Here is a 19573-nt window from a genome sequence, read left to right on the forward strand (position 1 = left end):
AGCCAATAAAAAATAGTTAAGCCCCGAAAATACGGTAAGCTTAATCCAATGATTGTTGATTTTGTTTCCGAAACTCCGAAAAATAAGAGCCCAGACTCCGTGAATATTCACCGTAATCCACAATGTATGTCACAACTGAGTTTGAAACCTCTCACCATCCATCCCCCTCTCACTTATTTTTTGTTTTGCTTATTGTTTTTTGAATTACTAAAATGAAGACTGTAGGCATTCTTGGCGGCGGTCAGTTGGGCCGCATGATGATTGAGGCAGCTCACCGTATCGGTGTTAAATGCATCGTTCTGGACGCACCCAATTGTCCAGCAAAGCAGGTTGATGGCGGTTCCTCTCATATAGACGGTTCTTTTAAGGACGCCGATGATGTGAAGAGACTGGCTGATTTGTGTGATGTTGTTACTACCGAAATTGAACATGTTAACACGGACGCTTTGGAGGAAATTGCGACTCGGGTTGATGTGCAACCTACAGCCGATACTTTACGTTGTATCCAGGACAAGTATCTTCAAAAGCAACGCCTGAGTGCGCGAAACGTTGCTCTTCCTGCATTTTTGGATGCTCCAAACTCGGATACTATTTTAGAGGCTGCTAAGCAATTTGGTTACCCCTTGGTTTTGAAGAGCAGAACTCTGGCTTATGATGGACGCGGTAATTACGTTGTGCATTCTGAGTCTGAAATCCCTGAAGCTATGATGGCTTTGGGCAAACGCCCTTTGTATGTTGAAAAGTTTGTTCCTTTCAAAATGGAAATTGCCGTTATGGTGGTTAAGACTTTGGACGGTAAGCATTACGCATATCCTACAGTTGAAACTGTTCAAAAGAATAATGTCTGCCAGCTCGTTTACGCTCCAGCACGAATTTCTCCAAGCTTGCAGGAAAAAGCCCAAACGCTGGCTAAGGAAGCCGTAGAGGCTTTCACTGGTGCTGGCATTTATGGTGTCGAAATGTTTGTTTTGGAAGATGGAACCATCTTGTTGAACGAAATCGCTCCTCGTCCTCACAATTCTGGTCACTACACGATTGAGGCTTGCGCTACATCTCAATTTGAAGCACATTTACGTGCTGTGGTTGGTCTTCCATTTAACGAGGGTAACACTCAAATGGCAACTTCCAGCACTCATGCACTTATGGTTAACCTTTTGGGAACGGAAGATCCAGAGTATGTAAATCGCATTGCTCAACGGTCTCTCACCATTCCTGGCGCTACTTTGCATCTTTATGGCAAGGACAAGTCTACTAAGGGTCGCAAAATGGGTCACATAACTATTATTGCTGATTCATTGGGGGATTGCGAAGCTCGTTATGCTCAGCTGCTCGCGGGTGAGAAAGAAGGTGCTGAAAAGGCCAGCGTTGAAGCCAATGTAAAGAAACCTTTGATTGGCATCATCATGGGATCTGACTCGGATTTGCCTGTTATGAAGACAGCCGCCGAAATCCTCGAGTCCTTTGACATTCCTTATGAATTGACCATTGTTTCTGCTCACAGAACCCCCACCCGCATGTACAACTACGCACGCTCTGCTGCTAGCCGTGGAATTCGTGTTATTATTGCTGGGGCAGGCGGTGCTGCTCACTTGCCTGGAATGGTCGCTGCTTTGACACCTCTTCCTGTCGTAGGTGTACCTGTGAAGGGCAGTACATTGGATGGCGTTGACTCCCTTCACTCCATCGTGCAAATGCCTCGTGGCGTCCCCGTTGCTACTGTCGCTATCAACAACAGTACGAACGCTGCTCTTCTTGCTGCCAAGATACTGGGAACCTCTCGCCCTGATCTCTTGAAGAAACTTCAAGCTTACATGGACAAGATGGAATCCGAGGTTTTAGTTAAGGCCGAGAAAATCGAGTCTCTTGGTTGGAGAGAATACTAAATACAACAAGCTAGCTTAAGTGAAAAACATGGAAATTAGTTGACTATTATGTATGAACGATGGAACAAATTACCTTGTAACTAGTTTACTTTTTGTAGAGTACAAGAACAAAAACTATTACCTTTGAAGAGAAGGGTGGGATAAACTCTTGTTGACTTACCCATATTAGTGGTTTGTCAGATTGTTACCAGTTAAGAACGCAAGGCAATAAAAACATTGACGCCCAAGGCAATGAAGGTCATGGTGCACACTGCGGTGGGTCCGAAACGGTCGTCGTAACGAACAGCGCTTTGCTTGGCAATATGGTAGGCGCGCCAAAGGTAAAGGAATGTGGAGTACAGAATAGCGAGTAAGGCTGTGACAGAGAAGGTTGTAGCGGCGAGAAGCAAAGGCTTAGTATTAGCGTAACTGAACAGAGCGACAGCGACAGAGCCAATTAGAATTGAATATTGAAGATAGTCCAGATACGTTCTCTCCAAGGCAAAATATGTCTTGGGTTCCACACGCACAGGGACATGAATACGCTTGCCGGGAGGAGCAGTCCACTTTTGCTCATAAACCACAGTAGGAGGGGCAGGTGCTTCAAACTTGGGAATAGTTTCAAGGAAGAAATCGCGCTTGATTTCTTGAAGACGCTTCGTCAACGTCTTTACAAATGACTCCTGGTTGTTGCGCTCAAAAGCCTCAAGCAACGGTTGTTCAGTATTTTCAGGAGCAGTGAGAGTAGCACGGTTGCTGTCGCCGAGGTACTGTTCCTCGTTTTCAACATCATTCAAGCCCTCACGGTGAGTGCTTGAGCCATCGCTCGTAGATCCACGAGACACAATGCCGCGAGAGTTTGCAGATGACGTCGCCGTACTCGGTTGATGGTCGAAACCGAAGTTGTGAGTAGGAGGCTTGCGAATGTCCACGTCCATTTGCATAAACCAGTAGGGAAGCAAATCAACGCGGTCGTAAAAGAGATTAGAAACACCTTGGATAAACTTGGAAAACTTGGGTACGGCTTCCACCAAGTGACTGTTGACAAGATTAGTAACCCAGTCAGGAGGCTCTTGTCCAAATTGCGTTTGAAGCTTCACTTCCAAAATTGCGTATGGGAAACGATCGATATCGGAGTCGGGAAGCTGCTCAAAGGGGTAATCGATACCAATGTCCATACGGCGCCAGTTGTCGCCAGCGCGCGTAGGACCATCCTCACGGACAAGAGCAAGATTCGTATCAAGAGAAATACGCACACGAGCATCACCAGGAAGCTGGAACGCAGTACGCTCGTAGAAACTGCGGACGTAGGGCTTCAGTTTGCGATTGAGGACCGTGTACTGAACCTCACGTGCAAGACGTTCCAAGTTCTCGATTTCTTGCAGTGATTTCTTGCCCTCCTTACGCATTTTCTCAAAAGCTTCCTCCACGGTGTAGTCACCGCGCATAAAAGCATTGACATACTTCTCCTTCAAAGGGAAACGTGCCTTGACACTCTTTTCACCAGTCCAGTCCTCACGATGGGTCTTACGCTCCACGAAAATTGTCGTGTTTTCCATTCCTCCGTACCAACGAAGACGAATAGCTTCGGCGCCCTCGCTCTTCAGCAATCTGCCCTTGTACAGGTCCAAATCGTCGGTATCATAGTAAATACTGGTAATCGCAGCGTCCTCGCGCGTGAATTCCTTGTTGGGGTTGAAAACGAGCACAGGAAGATGTTTGAGAATGTAAAGCTTCAGCTCCGTCACATTGTTGGGATGAACCCAATACTTGGTAGTCTGACGAACGAAGTTCTGTTGAGAACCACCAGCAGCAGAATCACCCTGCACGGGGTTGCCGCGTGTCCGGACGATGTCGTAAAGCTGACTAAGTTTGACAACAAGCAAATCGTACTGTTCTTTGAAGAAAGGTTTCGCGCTCAAACGCGCAGCGAAGACGGGACGAAGGGACCAGCCGGTATGCTTGTCGTGTTTCTTGACGATTTTGTAGAAGGCAGTGTAGTTGAGTTCGCAGAACTTGGCCAAATCGTGGACGGTAGCCATAATGTCTGACAGTTCAGCCTCCAGCTCGAGAAACTCATCTTCCGGAGGGCGACGGCCACTGTTCACGCGGTTCACGACCTCCTCAATCACCTCTTGTGTCTGGCGAATGCGTTGGTCGACCTCGCGTTGCTTTACCATCTGAAACGTGTACACCTTGTCCAACTCATTTTCAAGTTGCTCAAGGAAAACAGACTCATCGTCCTCCGACCACGAGCCCTTGTTCAGACTGTTTTTCAGTTCCTTCTTCAGTTTGTCATAGTCGACGTACTGGTACTGATATTCACGCAACAGTGTTTCCTTCAACAGCTGTCCAAACTTCATCGTAATAAACAACCACTAACGGTCCAAAACAGTATAAAGTAGTAATAAAAGATCCTCACGTGTGTTTGTACACAGATATACTACAACAGCAAAGCTTTAACAGAGACAAAAAATTCGCTGCTAGACTAAGACACGGCGGGCTCAAAGCAGCAGGCAAATACTCCAAAATCAACTTCTATAGGTTGCAATTGTCTCAAGAATGCCTCTCCGTCGCAAGAAGGCTTCTTCCTTCGTAAAATGAAAAAACTGAGGTTGCAGACGACCGGTTGAGGTGTTGTTAGTTGGCAGGTTCGTTGGGTCGTTTGAAGCTCCTTAAAGGGCAAGCCAGACTCAAACTGCGCAAGTAGATGACGTCACGGATGCGCTATTTAGTTGGAGCGGAGCCGATACGTGGCACGGCATAAGAAAGCGCAGTTGGAAGCAGGAAGCGGGGGTCACAGGGGGTATTAGTGAGAATCGAAGGAGTGGACGCCGAAAGCGATCAACGAACATCATTGGTAACGTAAAATAAGCTTAAATTAACGTTTGTTCGGCTTCTCTCGGTTAGAATAACGTTGCACGTGGGATGGCGTCGTAGGCGAAACAAAAGCAGCAGTCACAGGCACAACCGAACATACATACACAAGCGGACACCTGGGCGGTAGCTGGTGCCTTTAGCGGACGACGACGATTGCTCCTTGAGAAGATACCAAGCAGCTCTGTTTGCTCTGACACCGTTTGAAGCGAGTTTTCCTTTCTGTTGAGTACATTCCGTTTTGTAATTATGGCACAAAGAGTTACTTACCGCCGTCGTCTTGCGTACAACACGCGCAGCAACAAGACGAGAGTCATCAAGACTCCTGGCAACCAAATTCGCAGCCTGCACATCAAGAAGCAGGGCAAGATTCCTCGTTGCGGTGACACTGGTGTTGTCTTGCAGGGCATCCCTGCCATGCGTCCTCGCGAGTTTGCTCGTCTTTCCCGCCGTCAAAAGACTGTCCAACGTGCTTACGGTGGTTGCCTGAGCGCAAACGCAGTCAAAGACCGCATTGTGCGTGCCTTCCTCATCGAGGAGCAGAAGATCGTCAAACAGAAGCTCAAGCAAATGGCCCTCAAGTAATAGAGTTCTAGTCAGAGTCATGTGTGAAGCTGTGTGGGGAAGTGGGTTGCATAGTGGTGTAATGTGGGGGTGTCTGCCGCGGAAGGAGGGATCGGCCGCGGGACTCCCGGGCGTTGTAGTGCAAAACCGCCTGCTGCACACCACCACGAACGTGTTGACTATGGAGCTGCCGTCGGTGCAGACACGGCCTTCGTATAACGAGATCAAGGCAGCGTTGGCCAAGATTCCAACGGGGGAACACGTCTGGGAGCTTTCGCATCACGAGGAGAAGCGTGTGCTCGACTGGATGATCCGGCTCATGGCGGCCAACTTGGAGTGGTTAGACGACATGGACGAGCGGGAGGACGTGATGATGGAAATGTCGGCGCGTATCGCCGAACGTAGTGGACGCATGTCAGCGCCCACGAAGACGCGTAATTTCACGCTGCCCACAGAGGAAACGATCGTCATTCGTGAACCCCGCTTGACGTATGAGAGTTTAGGGTTTAAAACGTGGGGATCTGCACCCCTGCTGACCCGCAATTTGTATCGGTGGGGTCCTGCAGATCCGTCGATCAGTGTTCTCGAATTAGGTGCGGGGACCGGGCTCATGGGTATTGGTGCAGCGACGATGCTTGGTTGGCAGGTTGTGTGTACGGATTTGCCGGTCATTGTCGACAATCTCCGGTACAACGTTGAACAAAATGCGAAGCATATAGCGAAACGCGGAGGTTCTGTAAGCGCCCAGGTGCTGGATTGGACCAATCCGCCGCCCACTGATGGCGAGGATGCTCCGGCCTGGGCGGTTCGCAAATACAACCGCGTCATGGTAAGCGATTGTCTGTACGAGACTCAATTCGCAGAGCTCTGTATCGCGCTCATTCTCCGTTTCCTTCGGCCAGACGGAGTTCTCCTAACCGAATACCCGCTCCGTGAAACAACTCTGGAAGAAATTGCGACGTTCGAAGGAAAGCTGTTTGCCCTGGGCTTCGAACGCGTCACTGGCGAGGAGATTGGCGAAGAGGATTTTGGCTCTCACTACCCTGTCACCTGCCGCTGGAGTCGATGGTTTTGGTCCAACGAGCGTAACGAAACTAGCGAACAACGAGTAAATACCCAGTAATCATCGGGCTTCTTCGCTTCCTTAGCGAATGAGAACAACATTATAAAAGGGCTGCAGGGAAGACCGCGACACGTGATACGTCACGAGCATTTACCTCGGTGAGAAGAAATGCGATCAATGCGACCAATCGAGAAAGATCTTTTTTTTGCAAAACAGTGATTGGCCGAAATGCAGCATCTTCTTAGTGCTGATTCGTGCAAACGTCGGGTTGTTGATTGGCTGAACTTGAACGGCTGTGATTGGTCGGAATCGAATGCTCTCTCCTTTCTCCATGGTGTTTGTGTCATCCCCTAAGGGTTTAGGGGGGAATGGTCACCTTTAGATCGAACGCCATTCGCTAAGATACGCTTACAATGCTGCAGCCTATCAGATCAGAGACAATTCGACAACAAAAAGCGCAATTGAACAAGTCAACGTAGCAAAAAGCCGTTAAAAAGTTGCGGTTTAGCAAATCAGAATCAATGCCATTTGCGCACTCGTAAGAGCGAGGAAAACCGTTGGCGTTTTTTTAGCGCCCTGCTTGGTTGCGAAAAATCTCGGTCGGGATGTCGTCGCACAGAACACGCGTCTTGGTGGCCCAAAGTAGGCTGCGGGCCTACAATCCTGAAGTGCAAAAAAACAAAAAGATTATCAGATGAAGCACCCAACGGTATAAATGACCAAGCTTTGCAGCACTTTTTTCCAGAGCACACACACATCCACGTCGCACTCTTTCCACAAGCATTGTCTGCACACTTTTGTTAACACACAACAATCAAACTGTGAGAAGCATTTCGCAAGGCACTTGCAGAAGAAAAAAGCAAAAGGATTTCAGCGAAAAGAAGTTGGAGAACAAAAAGTTCTGTCCTTCGTAAAAAAGGCTCAAATTGCTCCTTAATCCTGAGTTCATCAGACTTCATTGTCCGTAAACAAACACACACAATCGTCACAGTTTGTTGACATTTCCATCGTTAAATTGAGTGTTATAAACAACTCAACTGTTTCTGCTTTTCACCTAGCTGTTGAACCAATTTTTGTGTTGCAACAACTTAATTGACCGTTTGTTCCTGGTCCATTCGCTTTCGTTTCATTTCCCAATCATCGTTATCCTTTCGTTTCTCTTTTTCTTTTTTATTCTTTTTAATTTTCCCGTCTTGTTTTCAATGAAGATCTCGAGAACAGCAAGAATTTCCATCTTCCTCGGAATCGATGTGGTCTTTTTCCTTATTGAGCTTATCGGTGGATACACCATTGGCTCTTTGGCTTTAATTGCTGATTCGTTCCACATGCTAAACGATATTCTCAGTCTCATCATTAGTTTGTGGGCCATTCGTTTGGCGAAACGTCGCCATTACAAGGCCGAGTATACTTACGGTTGGCAACGTGCTGAAATTGTGGGTGCCTTGGTGAACGGTGTGTTGCTTGTGTCTCTGTGTTTGTCCATTTTCATTGAGGCCTTGCAACGTTTCCTTAACCCGTCGTCTGTCTCGAACCCCGAAATTATGATGGGCATTGGTATGCTTGGTCTTTTTACCAACATCATCGGCATCTTCCTCTTCCATGACGCCTCTCACTCACACGATATTGCTACCGAGTTCGATCGCCCAGAGACGCCTTCCAGTGGAAATGGTCTTACGGAGCCTGAGCTGCCCGAGGAAAACATTGCTTCCATCTTGCCATCCCGTGTGGTTCAGGACTATTACCATGCACGGACTGCGAGCCAGGCTTCGTATCTTGGACGCTCGCCCATGTCTGAGCGGACACCACTTATGGACAAAGCTTCTGCTAGCACTGCTGGTCGGTATACAGAGCCCACGTCTACCACGGCTGCTTCTGTAAATGATCAAAAGCTTATTCCATCCTACTCAGCAACGAACAATCCTCGTGACCTCGAGGCCGGTCTTTCCCCTTCTAGCAACTCTGGAGTGGTTGAGCAGCCGAAGAAGCAAAAGAACTTGAACATGCACAGTGTGTTCCTCAATGCGCTTGGTGATGCCCTTGGAAACATCTCCGTTGTGCTTGCCGCCGCTCTCATCAAGTTCACGCATTATTCGTGGCGCTACATGTTTGATCCCTTTATCACCATTTTCCTCATCTGTATTATCTTGTCGACGGCCTATCCTCTTTGCAAGTCTGCCGCATTAATTCTGCTCCAAGTTGCTCCCCGAAGCATCCGCATCGACGAATTGCGCAAGCACATCGACTCCATTCCAGAGGTACACTCAATTCACGAACTCCATGTGTGGCAGCTTTCTGATTCGCGCTATGTTGGCACACTTCACGTTCTTGCTTGCTACAAGGAAGATGATTTTGTTTCTTACAAGCACCTGGTCAGTGAAATCCAACGCTGCTTCATTGAGTTTGGCATTCCCGAATCGGTGAATTCCTGCACCATCCAGATTGAACCTTTTGATCCTAAAAATCCTCGTATTGATCTTTGAGCACGAGTCAAGCCGCCGTTAAGAACAAGCTTCTGTTATTTGTGTCTGCACACACCTCTTTGCTTTGTCACCGTTGGTGTATGCTGAAAACATGGAACATATTTGCAAGGTTATTGTCGTGCGATGTACCATTATGTTAGTCTTTTAATGATAATTTCCCATCTGCTTATACGGGACAATTTTCTTAAGATGAGAGAGCTTGTCCCAAGAGCCGTATAAGGTGTCATGAGCGTTGTATCGGTCGAATTGACTTGTTTCATTTTCATCAGCCAAACCAAATGTCGCGCCGAGGACCGAATTTGACTTAGTGTTATCGTCCCAAAAATGAAATCGGCTCTTTATTCGGTGAACGAGAGAGGAGAAGTTAGCGTCGCTAATTCCGCACCTTTTTACGCTTAATTCATAAAGCGAGCAATCATGGTGGGGGTGGGTTGTAAGTATGGTGGGTACGGCCAAGCGATTTAGGATTGAGCTAAACAAACGGCTCAGTGACTACGTGACGCTGGTAACAGAAATATAGGAAGGGAAAACCATTGTAGACAGTGCGAAAATTTGAACCTTCAACTATTGCAAGAACAATTGAAGTTACAAAATGTACAGACTATTTGGAAAGAGAGCGCTAAGTCAGTTGCTGAAAGAAACGCAGAATGGACGGACGCGTTTTGCATCCAACTTAGCTGCATTCGGAGTTAAGGAGAAACAAACAACCTCACCTGAGATTCTTGCTGGAGGTGTCATTGCTCGTCCCCGTATTGTTGATATCGAAAAACGTTGGTCAAAGATGCCCAAAGATGAACAGGATTCTATCATTGCTGACTTGGAGGAACGCCAGAAGAAGCCTTGGGATGACCTAACACTTGAAGAGAAACGAGCCGCCTACTGGATCGCCTTTGGTAACTATGGTCCCAGGGAGCAACGTCCTATAAACCAGAAAACAGTATTCTTCGGCACCATGGGTGGTATCGTGGCTGGCCTATTGTTGTTTGCACTTGCTCGTAGTCAAGCATCACCGACTCCCCGTACGATGACAAAAGAATGGCAAGAAAAGTCGAATGAATACATGAAGGAAAACAAAATCAACCCAATTAGCGGCGCTGGTAGCGAAAATTACAAGGGGCGCGGTGCTGTTTCGGGCGGTCTTTTCTCTCCGCGCGAAAAAGACAAGAAGTAAAACGATAGGCCCACGAACCCATCAATGCCCTGTCGTTTCCATTGCTTTCGTTTATGATTTAAGTTAGGATGCATGCCTTTCTTAGGACCAAGACAATGACATAGCTAATGAATGACAATGATTTAATTCACGAGCCGTGTGCTCAAAAGCGGGATACTTGTTAAAGGATTATTTCATGACATTGAACAACACGAAATATTCATTTGAAACCCAGAAACCAATAGATGTGTTTGTATAGTTTAAAAGAGCTTTCACGCACTCATGCAATGTTTACCATAATAAGTTTGATTCACGGACTTAAAGAATGAAAAATGCATAGAATATGATCATTAACAATGAGAAGGAAATGGGAGGGGCAACCAACATAGAAATGGAAAACATTGGTATGTGTGAACAGATGGATGAAAGGGAATACGTGGGGTTTGCAACTCTCGGCTAGTCGACAAAGTCACTCTCCCAAAATGAATTTGGGACAGTCCTTGGAACGCGTCGACGATGGCGACCAACGCGCTGAAGTAATTGCTGAGGAGCACTTTTTTGACAGATATGATTGTTGTTCTTTAGAGGACTATTCTCGTCATTCCATTTCGGCGCTCCAGAAGGCAATTTGACAGGCCCGTGTAATTGTAAACTAAATTGTTATGGTTAGTTAAAAACATACAATCTTCACATCTGTTATCTTTTACCTTTTCACAATCTGGGCAATCAAACGCAGGGAGTGTTTTGCGTTTGTGACCCCGAATCGTTGTGCCATCATCATCCTCAATGATAGGCTTTGACGGTTGTTGTTGTCGAGCTTTCCGCGGTTGGGGTAAGTGCTTGTTCGTCTTATTAGCGGCTACCGGTGTAAGAGGAATCTGTGTTTCACGGAGAAGAATCATTTCCTCAAGCGAGCGAGCTTGCAACTTCTTTTCACCTTCAGAATCCGAATCCGAGTCACTGGCCAATACACTATTATCAACGGTTTTTGACGTCTGACGAGGTGTAATTGGCGTCGCTGTACGATGAATCGAGCTTAAGGGTGCATTTTCATCCATGGAAGTCTCAGAATCATCACTATTAGGCATAGTTTTTGCCGAAATCCGTGCGACAGAGCCAGAAGAAACGGAAGAAGCCACCCGAGAAAGAGGAATATTATCTGCTTTATCATTCTCATCCTCCTCTTCTTCCTCCTCAGTGGTACTTACGTCCTCTTCTTCAGTATCTTCAGCAGCATTAGACTTTGTATCCGCACCTGTAAGCCTTCGCTCAGCCTTTGCTTTGTTAATCTCCTCTTCCAAACTCTTACGTAGCTCTGTCTCGAATGCAAGTGCTGTCTTTAGTGATGAAATCTCGCGATGCAAACTCTCGACATAGTCACCGAATTGAGCACACAGTTGTTTCCAGTCAAAGCTGTTCGGTTTCATAATACACCGTATCCGCACAACAAAGCAAGGTTACTGCTCCAACAAGTACGAATGGTGATATAAAAGATTGTTTCAAAGGTATCCTAGAAAAACGAAGATGTAGCGCTACCGATGTCGTGAAAGGAAGACTTCACGCAGCAATTGGTTTGATTTTTCGTACGTTTTGCTTACAAAAGCCTCTTCGTTTGAGGTAACTTGTTCCAACCGTTCTTCACGTACTGAATGAAGCTGAGCCAGGACTGAGTTATACGGATTTTTCCATTCGCGTAACGTGGTCTTGTTTTCTGGGCCAGATACTGTGATCTTCTGTTTTTTCGGTGCAATTGGCTCTGCAACGCTTGAGGAATCCTCAAAACTTCGAGTGCGTTTAATTTTAAATAACAAATTATAAAAGAACGACAGAAAGAAAGATATATATCAAAAGATGAGCAAAATTGGGATTTGGATTCTGCAATTCTATCTGTTAAAATCGCCAAACACCGAGCAATTCGTTTCCTTAACACAATTTACAAGTTGTTGGGAAACGGCACACGACGCGACGCGACGCGATTTTGCCGACGTCAGTGACGATGAAAGCAGTCACAAAGTAATATAAATACGTGTCCTACTACACACCTACAATCCGTCATCTGCAAACCACAGAGTCACGGACTACACTTCCCATGTGTAGTCACAGGCGGCTGTCACCGCTCGTGCTACGGATTGCAAAGAGCCATTTGACCCTTACTCTTACGACCTGTGATACAAACATCTCGTTTTGTACAGGATGGGAGGGGGGTGAACATCTTTAGTTTAGTGAAGTAAAGTTAATGTGAATGTTTTGAAGTGTATCTGGATGTTAATATTTGGTGGTTGCTTTAGGTCGAGGAGTGTGATTCTCGACTTCCTTTTGCTTTTGACGGAGTGCTTTCAGCTATTGATCTATTACTATTCACTACAGCTAGTAATAACTATTTTTGTCTTCTCTCAACCTTAGACTTGTCGGGCTCCTTAGCAGCTGCAGGTTTAATAACGGTAGTCGTAGAAGATTCTCTGGCTTCGGGTTCCGAGTTCTGTGTGTTTGGTTTTTGTCCCGTTGAAACAATTTCCTCTGCCCCATCGTTTTCAGTAGCTCCATCAGAGATAGAGATAGTTCCCGGAAGTGCTCCCGTAACACCTTCCTTTTCATCCTCTGTGTCCTCTTCAACATTTGTTCCCTTCAACTTCGGTTCCAAAGTCACGTTGGACATAACGTCAGCAAGAAGATCAACTTCGTTGTTGGCTTTCACCAACTCGTCAAGGTCCTTTTCCCAATCAAGGTACTTACACAGCTGACGCACCAACGCGTCGCAATCGCCCAGGACCATAAGGTCGGATTCACGCTCACTAAAATCGCCAACAACTTCACGGTTGATGAGAAGTCGTTGGCAGTTTTCGGTTGCAATTTCAGGAAGATCAGCGAAGGGATGGACCAGTAAACTTGTTCCGATAACCAAAGCCAAATCACATTTCTCCATGTCCTCATACATGCAGTCAAAGAAGCGACTAGGCAAGCCTTCACCGTAAAACACAATTGTTGGTTTCACATAACCTTTGCATTTCTCGCACAAAGGAACATCCTTTGTTTCAATGCAATGTCTGACATAGCCAGAGTCAGCCTAATTAGGAGTGTAAGTTTCAGAAAGCAAAGATGTAATCACCATACCATTTCCTTGCACTCAATACAGCGGTTGTACTGAAACGATCCATGCGCCTCGACAATTTTATCTTCGGGCACACCCGCGATACGTTCAAGGGTATCGATATTTTGAGCTAGTTTTTGGGTGTTAGATGAAGGACATAAATGTGTTCCACATACTGAAACATCGTAACATAAGGCCTTTCTCGTTCATTAGGCGTAGAAAGTAATGCGTGGGTGTAGGCATGTAACGGCCAGGCATTAGTTCATATGCCAGCTCGAAGAATGGTTTCGGGTTTTCACGAAAGTACTCCAAGTCTGTAAGTGGCAGGTATGTTAGATAAATAAGCTCAATTATACGTTAACAAGCATACCAAAGATGGCTTCTGCATACGGCAAATTGAATCTTGGGAGTTAGTAATGGAAAAAAGGACGAGAAAACGAATTACTTTTGCAAGTTATGGTATATACCAGTTTTGGGGCTATACAAAGGTACGTTAGAACAGGAAGTGTTTCAACAAATCGTGCCTTCTGAAGTCTGGAATACCCGCAGCGGTGCTGATGCCTGCACCGACCATCACACAAATGTTTTTGTCTGTATGAGTTAGTCCAATTGTTCCAACACAAACGTAAGTGATCGAACATTTCCCATTCTTTATATCATCAGCAACATTCTTTAAAATTTTCTCGTTCTCAACAGCCTGAGAGTCCATTCTATCCAAAAAGTAATCACGTCAACGCAAGAATCCAAAAAAAGCTAACACCGTAGAAACAGAAATATTTTTTTAAATGTTCAGTACAAGTCGTCCCTAAAAGCAAATATACAAGGGTAAAAGAGAGAAACGAGGGCCGTTCAAGACGCCAATTCGTCTGTAGCTAGAGCTCAGAACGCACGGTAGGGCTGTGTAACAAAATTCAAAGAGTAAGGGTAGGACATGATTTACAAAACACTCCACCAAAAGCAGCGCCCACGCAATTTGTTGCAGCGCCAAACTGTGCCGTGTACGAGTCTCTTACAAAACGCTGAATCCCTCCTTTTTCGGCTGAATAACGATGAAACAGCGCTTTTCTGCCTTGGATGTCTCTGCAATTACTGCTGAATTGAAGGATCGTCTCTTGGGATGTCGTCTAAATAATATTTATGACCTTAATGCACGAACCTTTTTGCTGAAATTTGGTAAACAAGTAAGTTACAATGCTAAAGGGGAGACAGCTAATGTATTGTTTTTAAGGATGTGAAAGAGTCTGTTATTATTGAGAGTGGTGCACGTGTGCATGCAACTAAATTTCAGCGGAATCCTGCACCTTTGTCTGGTTTTGTTACGAAATTGAGAAAACACCTGAAATCGAGACGGTTAACAAATCTGTATCAATTACGTTCTGATCGTGTGGTTGTCTTCACTTTTGGAGGAGGCGAAAATGATAGCGATCCTGCTTGGACATATTATCTGGTTTGTGAGTTCTTTGCCGCCGGTAATATCCTTCTTTTAGACGGTTCCTTCAAAATTCTCAGTCTTTTACGAGTTGTTACGTTTGACAAGAATCAATTTTACGCCGTTGGTCAGCGTTATGACTTAAATGATGCTCTGACTGAAGCTCAGAGGACTATCTCGATGGAGTCATTGTCTTTACTTCTGGACCAGATTACGGAACAAGAGAAGGCCGTTGCTGATGTCTCGCCTACGAATGAAGAGGTAAAGGACACTAAAAAGTCAAACAAATCGAAGAAACCTAAAGTTACTACTCTGCGGAAGGCCCTTACTATCCGACTTGGAAGATACGGAAATGCTTTAATCGAGCATTGTATTCGCCTTTCACAACTTGATCCTTTAATGCTAGCTTCTGACTTTAAGAATGATGAAGAAAAGAAAAAGGAATTGCTGGAAGCTTTTCATGAAGCTGACAAAATTATGAACGATGCCACGAAACCACCCATCAAAGGCTACATTTTTGGACTTCAGCAGGATATTATTAAGTCCGGTGAAGAGACTGGTGCTCAGAAAACGGAACAAGTGCTTATGTACGAGGACTTTCACCCTTTCAAGCCTCTTCAGCTCTTGCAGAACAACAATCGTACTTGCATCGAATTCCCATCATACAACGAGTGTGTCGATGAGTTTTTCTCCTCGCTCGAGTCTCAAAAAATCGAAAAGCAAAATCATGACCGTCTAAAGACTTTCGCAAAACGTATTGAAAATGCAAAGCGGGACGTCGAGAACAAGTTGAAGGAATTACAGAAGGCACAAGAGCTTAGTGAAAAGAAGGCCCAAGCAATTGAGTTAAATCCACAATTAGTTGAAGGCGCCATTGAGTATGTGAATTCGCTCGTCGGTCAAGCAATGGATTGGCTTGATATAGAGAAACTTATTACCGTCCAGCAACGTCGGCAACACGCTTTTGCTAGTGTAATTCGCCTCCCTTTACAGTTAAAAAAGAATCTTATCACGCTTGTGCTTCCAGATCCTAATCCGCTGGCGGTTGATGAAGAGTCCGAGCAAAGTGAGAGCGAGAGTGACAGTGAACCGGAGAGCACGATTATTACACCTGTGCAACGTCGATTAATCCAACCTAAGGGGCTTGCTGTGGAGGTTGATCTAGCATTGGGTGCCTTTGCCAACGCAAGAGTGCATTACAATAATCGACGTTTGGCTGCTCTGAAGGAGGAGAAGACCATTGAGTCCTCGTCCAAGGCTATTAAAAACACACAAAAGCGCGCCGAGGCAGATCTCAAAACCGCTGCTGCAGAAGCAAAACAAGCACTAACTGCAAGCCGCAGAACATTTTTCTTCGAAAAATTTCATTGGTTTATTTCATCGGATGGCTACCTTGTGCTTGGTGGTCGTGATAATCAGCAAAGAGAGCTTTTGTACGAAAAATATTGTAACAAAGGTGACGTTTATGTGTCTGCCGACCTGCCTAACTCGTCGTCTGTGATTATTAAGAATCGTAACGAGAACGATCCAATTCCCCCAAATACGCTGCAACAAGCTGGCGCTTTAGCACTGGCTACCTCAAAAGCATGGGACACAAAAACTGTCATCAGTGCCTGGTGGGTGCCTATTCATGCTGTCTCGAAAGTTGACCAAACAAAGCAAATACTACCTACTGGTCACTTTTGGATTAACGAGGAGAAGAATTATCTCCCCCCTACTAATTTGGTCATGGGATATGGTATCTTATGGTTTCTTGATGAAGTTAGTGCTAGACGGCGGAGAGAGAAGCGTATCTTGAGAGATGAGATGATGAGCCAAGTTTCAGAAGATATGTCCAACGTCAGTATTGCATCTTCATCGGCTCCTTCTGTCGCGTCTGAGAGCCAGACTTCTTTGCTTGCCACTACTGAGCCGACAACAAACTTGCTCGGTAGAGAACAGCAAAAGGTTTTCAAAGAACAAAAGCCTTCACGTAAGGCCAAGAAGACTGTAGTAAAGGCACCCTCGGCCAAAGAACGTCGCGAGGCTCGTAAATTAAGACGTCAGCAGGCACTTCAAGAGAGTCTTAAAAAGCCTACCACTCTTGAAGATGCATCTGACCCTCAAACAATTTTGGCTTTATTAAAGGAGTCGAAGAAAAAGAAGAAGCGCTCTGCCAATGCAGGTTCTACTTCTGATGCCTCTACCCCAACATCACAAGATGTTTCATCAATTGAGCCTCCCAGCAGTGCTACCACTGAATTTGAACTTGTTAAGGAACAGGAGCCTGTTGTTGGCAAGGAAGAGTTGCCTGCTCAGCAACATGAAAAACAGGCTGAACGGACAAGGGTTCTTGTCGATATGCCTACTCAAACTTTTCTTAGCGCAGAGCAGCTTGCCGAGGTGAATGAAGCTCGGGACTATCTCTCGCCAGAGCTTTCAGAGAAGGATAAGGTTCTCTATGCTGTTCCTATATTTATGCCTTACTCCGGTATGAACAAGTTCACTTACAAGATTAAGATTCAACCGGGTTCTGCGAAAGTGGGTAAAACATCTCGGGAAGTTATCGAGTACTTTAAAAGGTCGATGCCTAAGAAATCGCCTTTGTTACATGCACTTGATGCGTTGAAGGACAGTGAGATCAGTGCTCCCGTATATGTTAGTCGTTTAAAGGCTATTTATCCTCAATCGGCGAAGAAAACATCCAAGTCGAAAGGTTCAAAAAAGTAGGTTTTATAGAATACAATAAGGAAACGGTTTTATGCGTACATTAATAAATTATGTTCATAAAAGAAGTGGTTTCTGATCGTGTATTATTACGCTAAATACTAATTGAGTAACGTTGCCCTAGATAGCGTTTTGATCCAAGAGGAGTGTGTTGCTGTTAAGAATGAGCTTATTATCGCTCTCAGAAAGCATTTGGGCAATCTCCTTTGCGGTTTCGAGCTTACGTAGTTCAATGAAACCTGGTTTGTCTTTTACAGCTTCGCCAATAAGCTGAGCTGCTTTTCCTTCACCTTGAGCACGAACAATTTTTCCCTCCTTCTCCATACGGGCACGGTCGACATAGAAAGAGGCTATAATGAAATTAGTTAGCACCGATTGTAAGTTGCTACACACTGGCACACTTACCCCTTTGTGCATCCTGTTGTGCAATTTGTTTTGCTTCGACAGCGACAGTGAACTCGGGAGAAAATTGAACTGGAAAATGATTAGAAAACCAAGTTTAAGTGAGGATTATAAACGTACCATGAGTCAATGACACATCGTCAAGGAGAATATTGAACCGAGCGGCACGTTTCATCAGGTTTTCACGAACCAAACGTGAAACACGCTCACGTTGTGTGATGAGTTGGCTTGCATTGAACTGTGCAACCACACTCTTTAACACTTCGTTAATTAATGAGGGGAGAACTCTTTCGTCATAGTCAATTCCTAGGGTTCGGAATATTTTTGGTAATGCCTGAACATTGGGTCGCGATAAGACACGACAATTGATGTTCACCATCTGAAGGTCTATACGTTTTTGTTAGTGACAATGCTCAGAGATTGTCTCGTTGCTTTCTATTACCTTTTGTCCCCGTAAGCGAGGATACATTTCTTGGTTTGGCTCGCACATCATAGTCAATAGCAGTTTCGATCCAAGGAATCTTGAAATGGGTACCTTCACCAAACACATTACTTTTGATTCCGCTAACCCGACTATATTTGATTGCTCTGTGACCACCATCAACATTGAAAAGCGAGACCTGAGCACCATAACCCAGCAGGGCAATTGCGACCAACAGTCCAAATCCAGTTGCTCCTCTACGAGCACCTTGAGGTCCTTTAGCTTTCATCATAGTCCGGAACGCATTCACGGCACTCCGACGGTCCATCTTGAACCTTAATTATCACTGGGAATAATGAGAATGCTTGTTAATTAAGCAACAGGACAAACTTTGTTGTTTTTCACCAGTCAACGCTCTGCAAGTTCTTCACAAATGAAAAAAGATCGATTGAGCAGAATCCGCAGACAACAAAAAATTGTTATACGGAAGCAGCACCTAGGTGTAAGAAGAGTCTACAGAAACAAACAGCTTCTTTATTCAAGGAAGTGAGCTGCGAATACTGTTTCTAAGGTTTTCAATGGTGGTGACTTTTACCGTTTAGAATGTGTCAATTCTAATAAATAGAAAATAAATAGAAAATAAAAAAAAAATCCGCAAAAAAAATAAAAAAAAATAAAAAATAAAAAAAAACCAGTTTAAGAAAGCATGAGTGAAAACACACACACACACAAGCTGCCATCCACCATCGAAAATTGCACCGACGCCGGATTCAATGATGTAATGCCTTTTCGGCTAAGATAGTTTATTTTCGAATAACTATGTACACGTCATAATGGCCGATGGTGTTATCGCACCCTCAAACCTATGACATAGTGCACCTGACAAAGCAATATATAAAGGCACAGCCATCCCCATCCTGAAGCTCTCCCAACCATATATCGATCAATTCCTACATTAACGGACTTTCTGTATTCTACACGATTTTCCTCTTTCGGATTCAGTCACAAAACCCGTTTATTTCCTCGACCAAATCCGGCGATTTTCTGTCACAAAATGAGTAGCAAATCTTACATTGTATGACCGTGCAGTACTTTCTTCCTGACTCGATACGCGTTTATAGTAAAAGTATTCGTGTAAATCTGTTGGTTTGGAAGTTCTATTAACGTAATTCCCGTGCTCCGTCTACTTACGCTCGATTAGATTCAACTCAGCAATGACGCTGACGATGCCAGCGTTGAAAGGTACGATGAAGCGTCTTAAGACTTCTTGTTTGCTCGTAATCCTCTAACAAGCATCTTTAACAGATTCAAAAAGGACGTTGAGGCCAAGGGAGGCAAGATTGGCCATACTTATGACACCTTGTTCAAAGGATTCAGCGTAACGCTTGATCCCAACACTGTCACTACCCTTAGTAGCGATCCCCTTGTTGCTTCTATCGAGGAGGACAAGAAGATGCATACTCTTTAATACATGAACACGTCTACGAATGAATAGTTAATATCATATATCTGCAATGACCCAGAGTGTTTC

General features: G+C 45.0%; 11 protein-coding genes across 11 annotated transcripts; 7 read left to right on the plus strand and 4 right to left on the minus strand.

The window, feature by feature from the left end:
• Window positions 1-124: 124 nt before the first annotated feature.
• SJAG_01081 (phosphoribosylaminoimidazole carboxylase Ade6) lies at window positions 125-2110 on the plus strand. The gene has a single exon (XM_002172312.2). The coding sequence runs from the start codon at window positions 213-215 to the stop codon at window positions 1881-1883; it is 1671 nt and encodes a 556-aa protein (XP_002172348.1). The 5' UTR covers window positions 125-212; the 3' UTR covers window positions 1884-2110.
• SJAG_01080 (vacuolar transporter chaperone complex subunit) lies at window positions 1899-4516 on the minus strand. Its single transcript, XM_002172311.2, has one exon. The coding sequence runs from the start codon at window positions 4223-4225 to the stop codon at window positions 2075-2077; it is 2151 nt and encodes a 716-aa protein (XP_002172347.1). The 5' UTR covers window positions 4226-4516; the 3' UTR covers window positions 1899-2074.
• Window positions 4440-11949, minus strand: SJAG_01076 (CtIP-like endonuclease). Its single transcript, XM_002172306.2, has 2 exons — window positions 10704-11949; window positions 4440-10648 (listed from the first exon to the last, which is right to left on the minus strand). Exons 1-2 carry the CDS (start codon window positions 11421-11423, stop codon window positions 10595-10597), a joined length of 774 nt encoding a protein of 257 aa, XP_002172342.2. The 5' UTR covers window positions 11424-11949; the 3' UTR covers window positions 4440-10594.
• Window positions 4635-5364, plus strand: SJAG_05216 (60S ribosomal protein L34). Its single transcript, XM_002172310.2, has one exon. It carries the CDS (start codon window positions 4989-4991, stop codon window positions 5322-5324), a length of 336 nt encoding a protein of 111 aa, XP_002172346.1. The 5' UTR covers window positions 4635-4988; the 3' UTR covers window positions 5325-5364.
• On the plus strand, window positions 5451-6476 carry SJAG_01079 (methyltransferase Rrg1). Its single transcript, XM_002172309.2, has one exon. The coding sequence runs from the start codon at window positions 5485-5487 to the stop codon at window positions 6424-6426; it is 942 nt and encodes a 313-aa protein (XP_002172345.1). The 5' UTR covers window positions 5451-5484; the 3' UTR covers window positions 6427-6476.
• Window positions 6982-9159, plus strand: SJAG_01078 (zinc homeostasis factor 1). The gene has a single exon (XM_002172308.2). The coding sequence runs from the start codon at window positions 7569-7571 to the stop codon at window positions 8844-8846; it is 1278 nt and encodes a 425-aa protein (XP_002172344.2). The 5' UTR covers window positions 6982-7568; the 3' UTR covers window positions 8847-9159.
• Window positions 9301-10370, plus strand: SJAG_01077 (cytochrome c oxidase subunit V). Its single transcript, XM_002172307.2, has one exon. The coding sequence runs from the start codon at window positions 9439-9441 to the stop codon at window positions 10015-10017; it is 579 nt and encodes a 192-aa protein (XP_002172343.1). The 5' UTR covers window positions 9301-9438; the 3' UTR covers window positions 10018-10370.
• A 325-nt stretch (window positions 11950-12274) lies between the features above and the next one.
• Window positions 12275-14011, minus strand: SJAG_01075 (Sir2 family histone deacetylase Hst2). Its single transcript, XM_002172305.2, has 7 exons — window positions 13724-14011; window positions 13609-13675; window positions 13530-13562; window positions 13455-13486; window positions 13261-13398; window positions 13108-13214; window positions 12275-13060 (listed from the first exon to the last, which is right to left on the minus strand). The coding sequence occupies exons 1-7, from the start codon at window positions 13791-13793 to the stop codon at window positions 12374-12376; spliced, it is 1134 nt and encodes a 377-aa protein (XP_002172341.2). The 5' UTR covers window positions 13794-14011; the 3' UTR covers window positions 12275-12373.
• A 5-nt stretch (window positions 14012-14016) lies between these two features.
• On the plus strand, window positions 14017-17344 carry SJAG_01074 (DUF814 family protein). The gene is made up of 2 exons (XM_002172304.2): window positions 14017-14265; window positions 14313-17344. The coding sequence occupies exons 1-2, from the start codon at window positions 14134-14136 to the stop codon at window positions 17220-17222; spliced, it is 3042 nt and encodes a 1013-aa protein (XP_002172340.1). The 5' UTR covers window positions 14017-14133; the 3' UTR covers window positions 17223-17344.
• On the minus strand, window positions 17217-18751 carry SJAG_01073 (prohibitin Phb2). Its single transcript, XM_002172303.2, has 4 exons — window positions 18064-18751; window positions 17742-18008; window positions 17625-17693; window positions 17217-17569 (listed from the first exon to the last, which is right to left on the minus strand). The coding sequence occupies exons 1-4, from the start codon at window positions 18368-18370 to the stop codon at window positions 17340-17342; spliced, it is 873 nt and encodes a 290-aa protein (XP_002172339.1). The 5' UTR covers window positions 18371-18751; the 3' UTR covers window positions 17217-17339.
• Window positions 18752-18925: 174 nt separating this feature from the next.
• Window positions 18926-19566, plus strand: SJAG_01072 (subtilisin cleaved region like protein). The gene is made up of 3 exons (XM_002172302.2): window positions 18926-19117; window positions 19244-19284; window positions 19348-19566. The coding sequence occupies exons 1-3, from the start codon at window positions 19097-19099 to the stop codon at window positions 19508-19510; spliced, it is 225 nt and encodes a 74-aa protein (XP_002172338.1). The 5' UTR covers window positions 18926-19096; the 3' UTR covers window positions 19511-19566.
• Window positions 19567-19573: the final 7 nt, after the last annotated feature.

This window comes from Schizosaccharomyces japonicus (assembly GCF_000149845.2).
Source record: "Schizosaccharomyces japonicus yFS275 unplaced genomic scaffold supercont5.1, whole genome shotgun sequence".
Lineage (NCBI taxonomy): Eukaryota > Fungi > Ascomycota > Schizosaccharomycetes > Schizosaccharomycetales > Schizosaccharomycetaceae > Schizosaccharomyces > Schizosaccharomyces japonicus.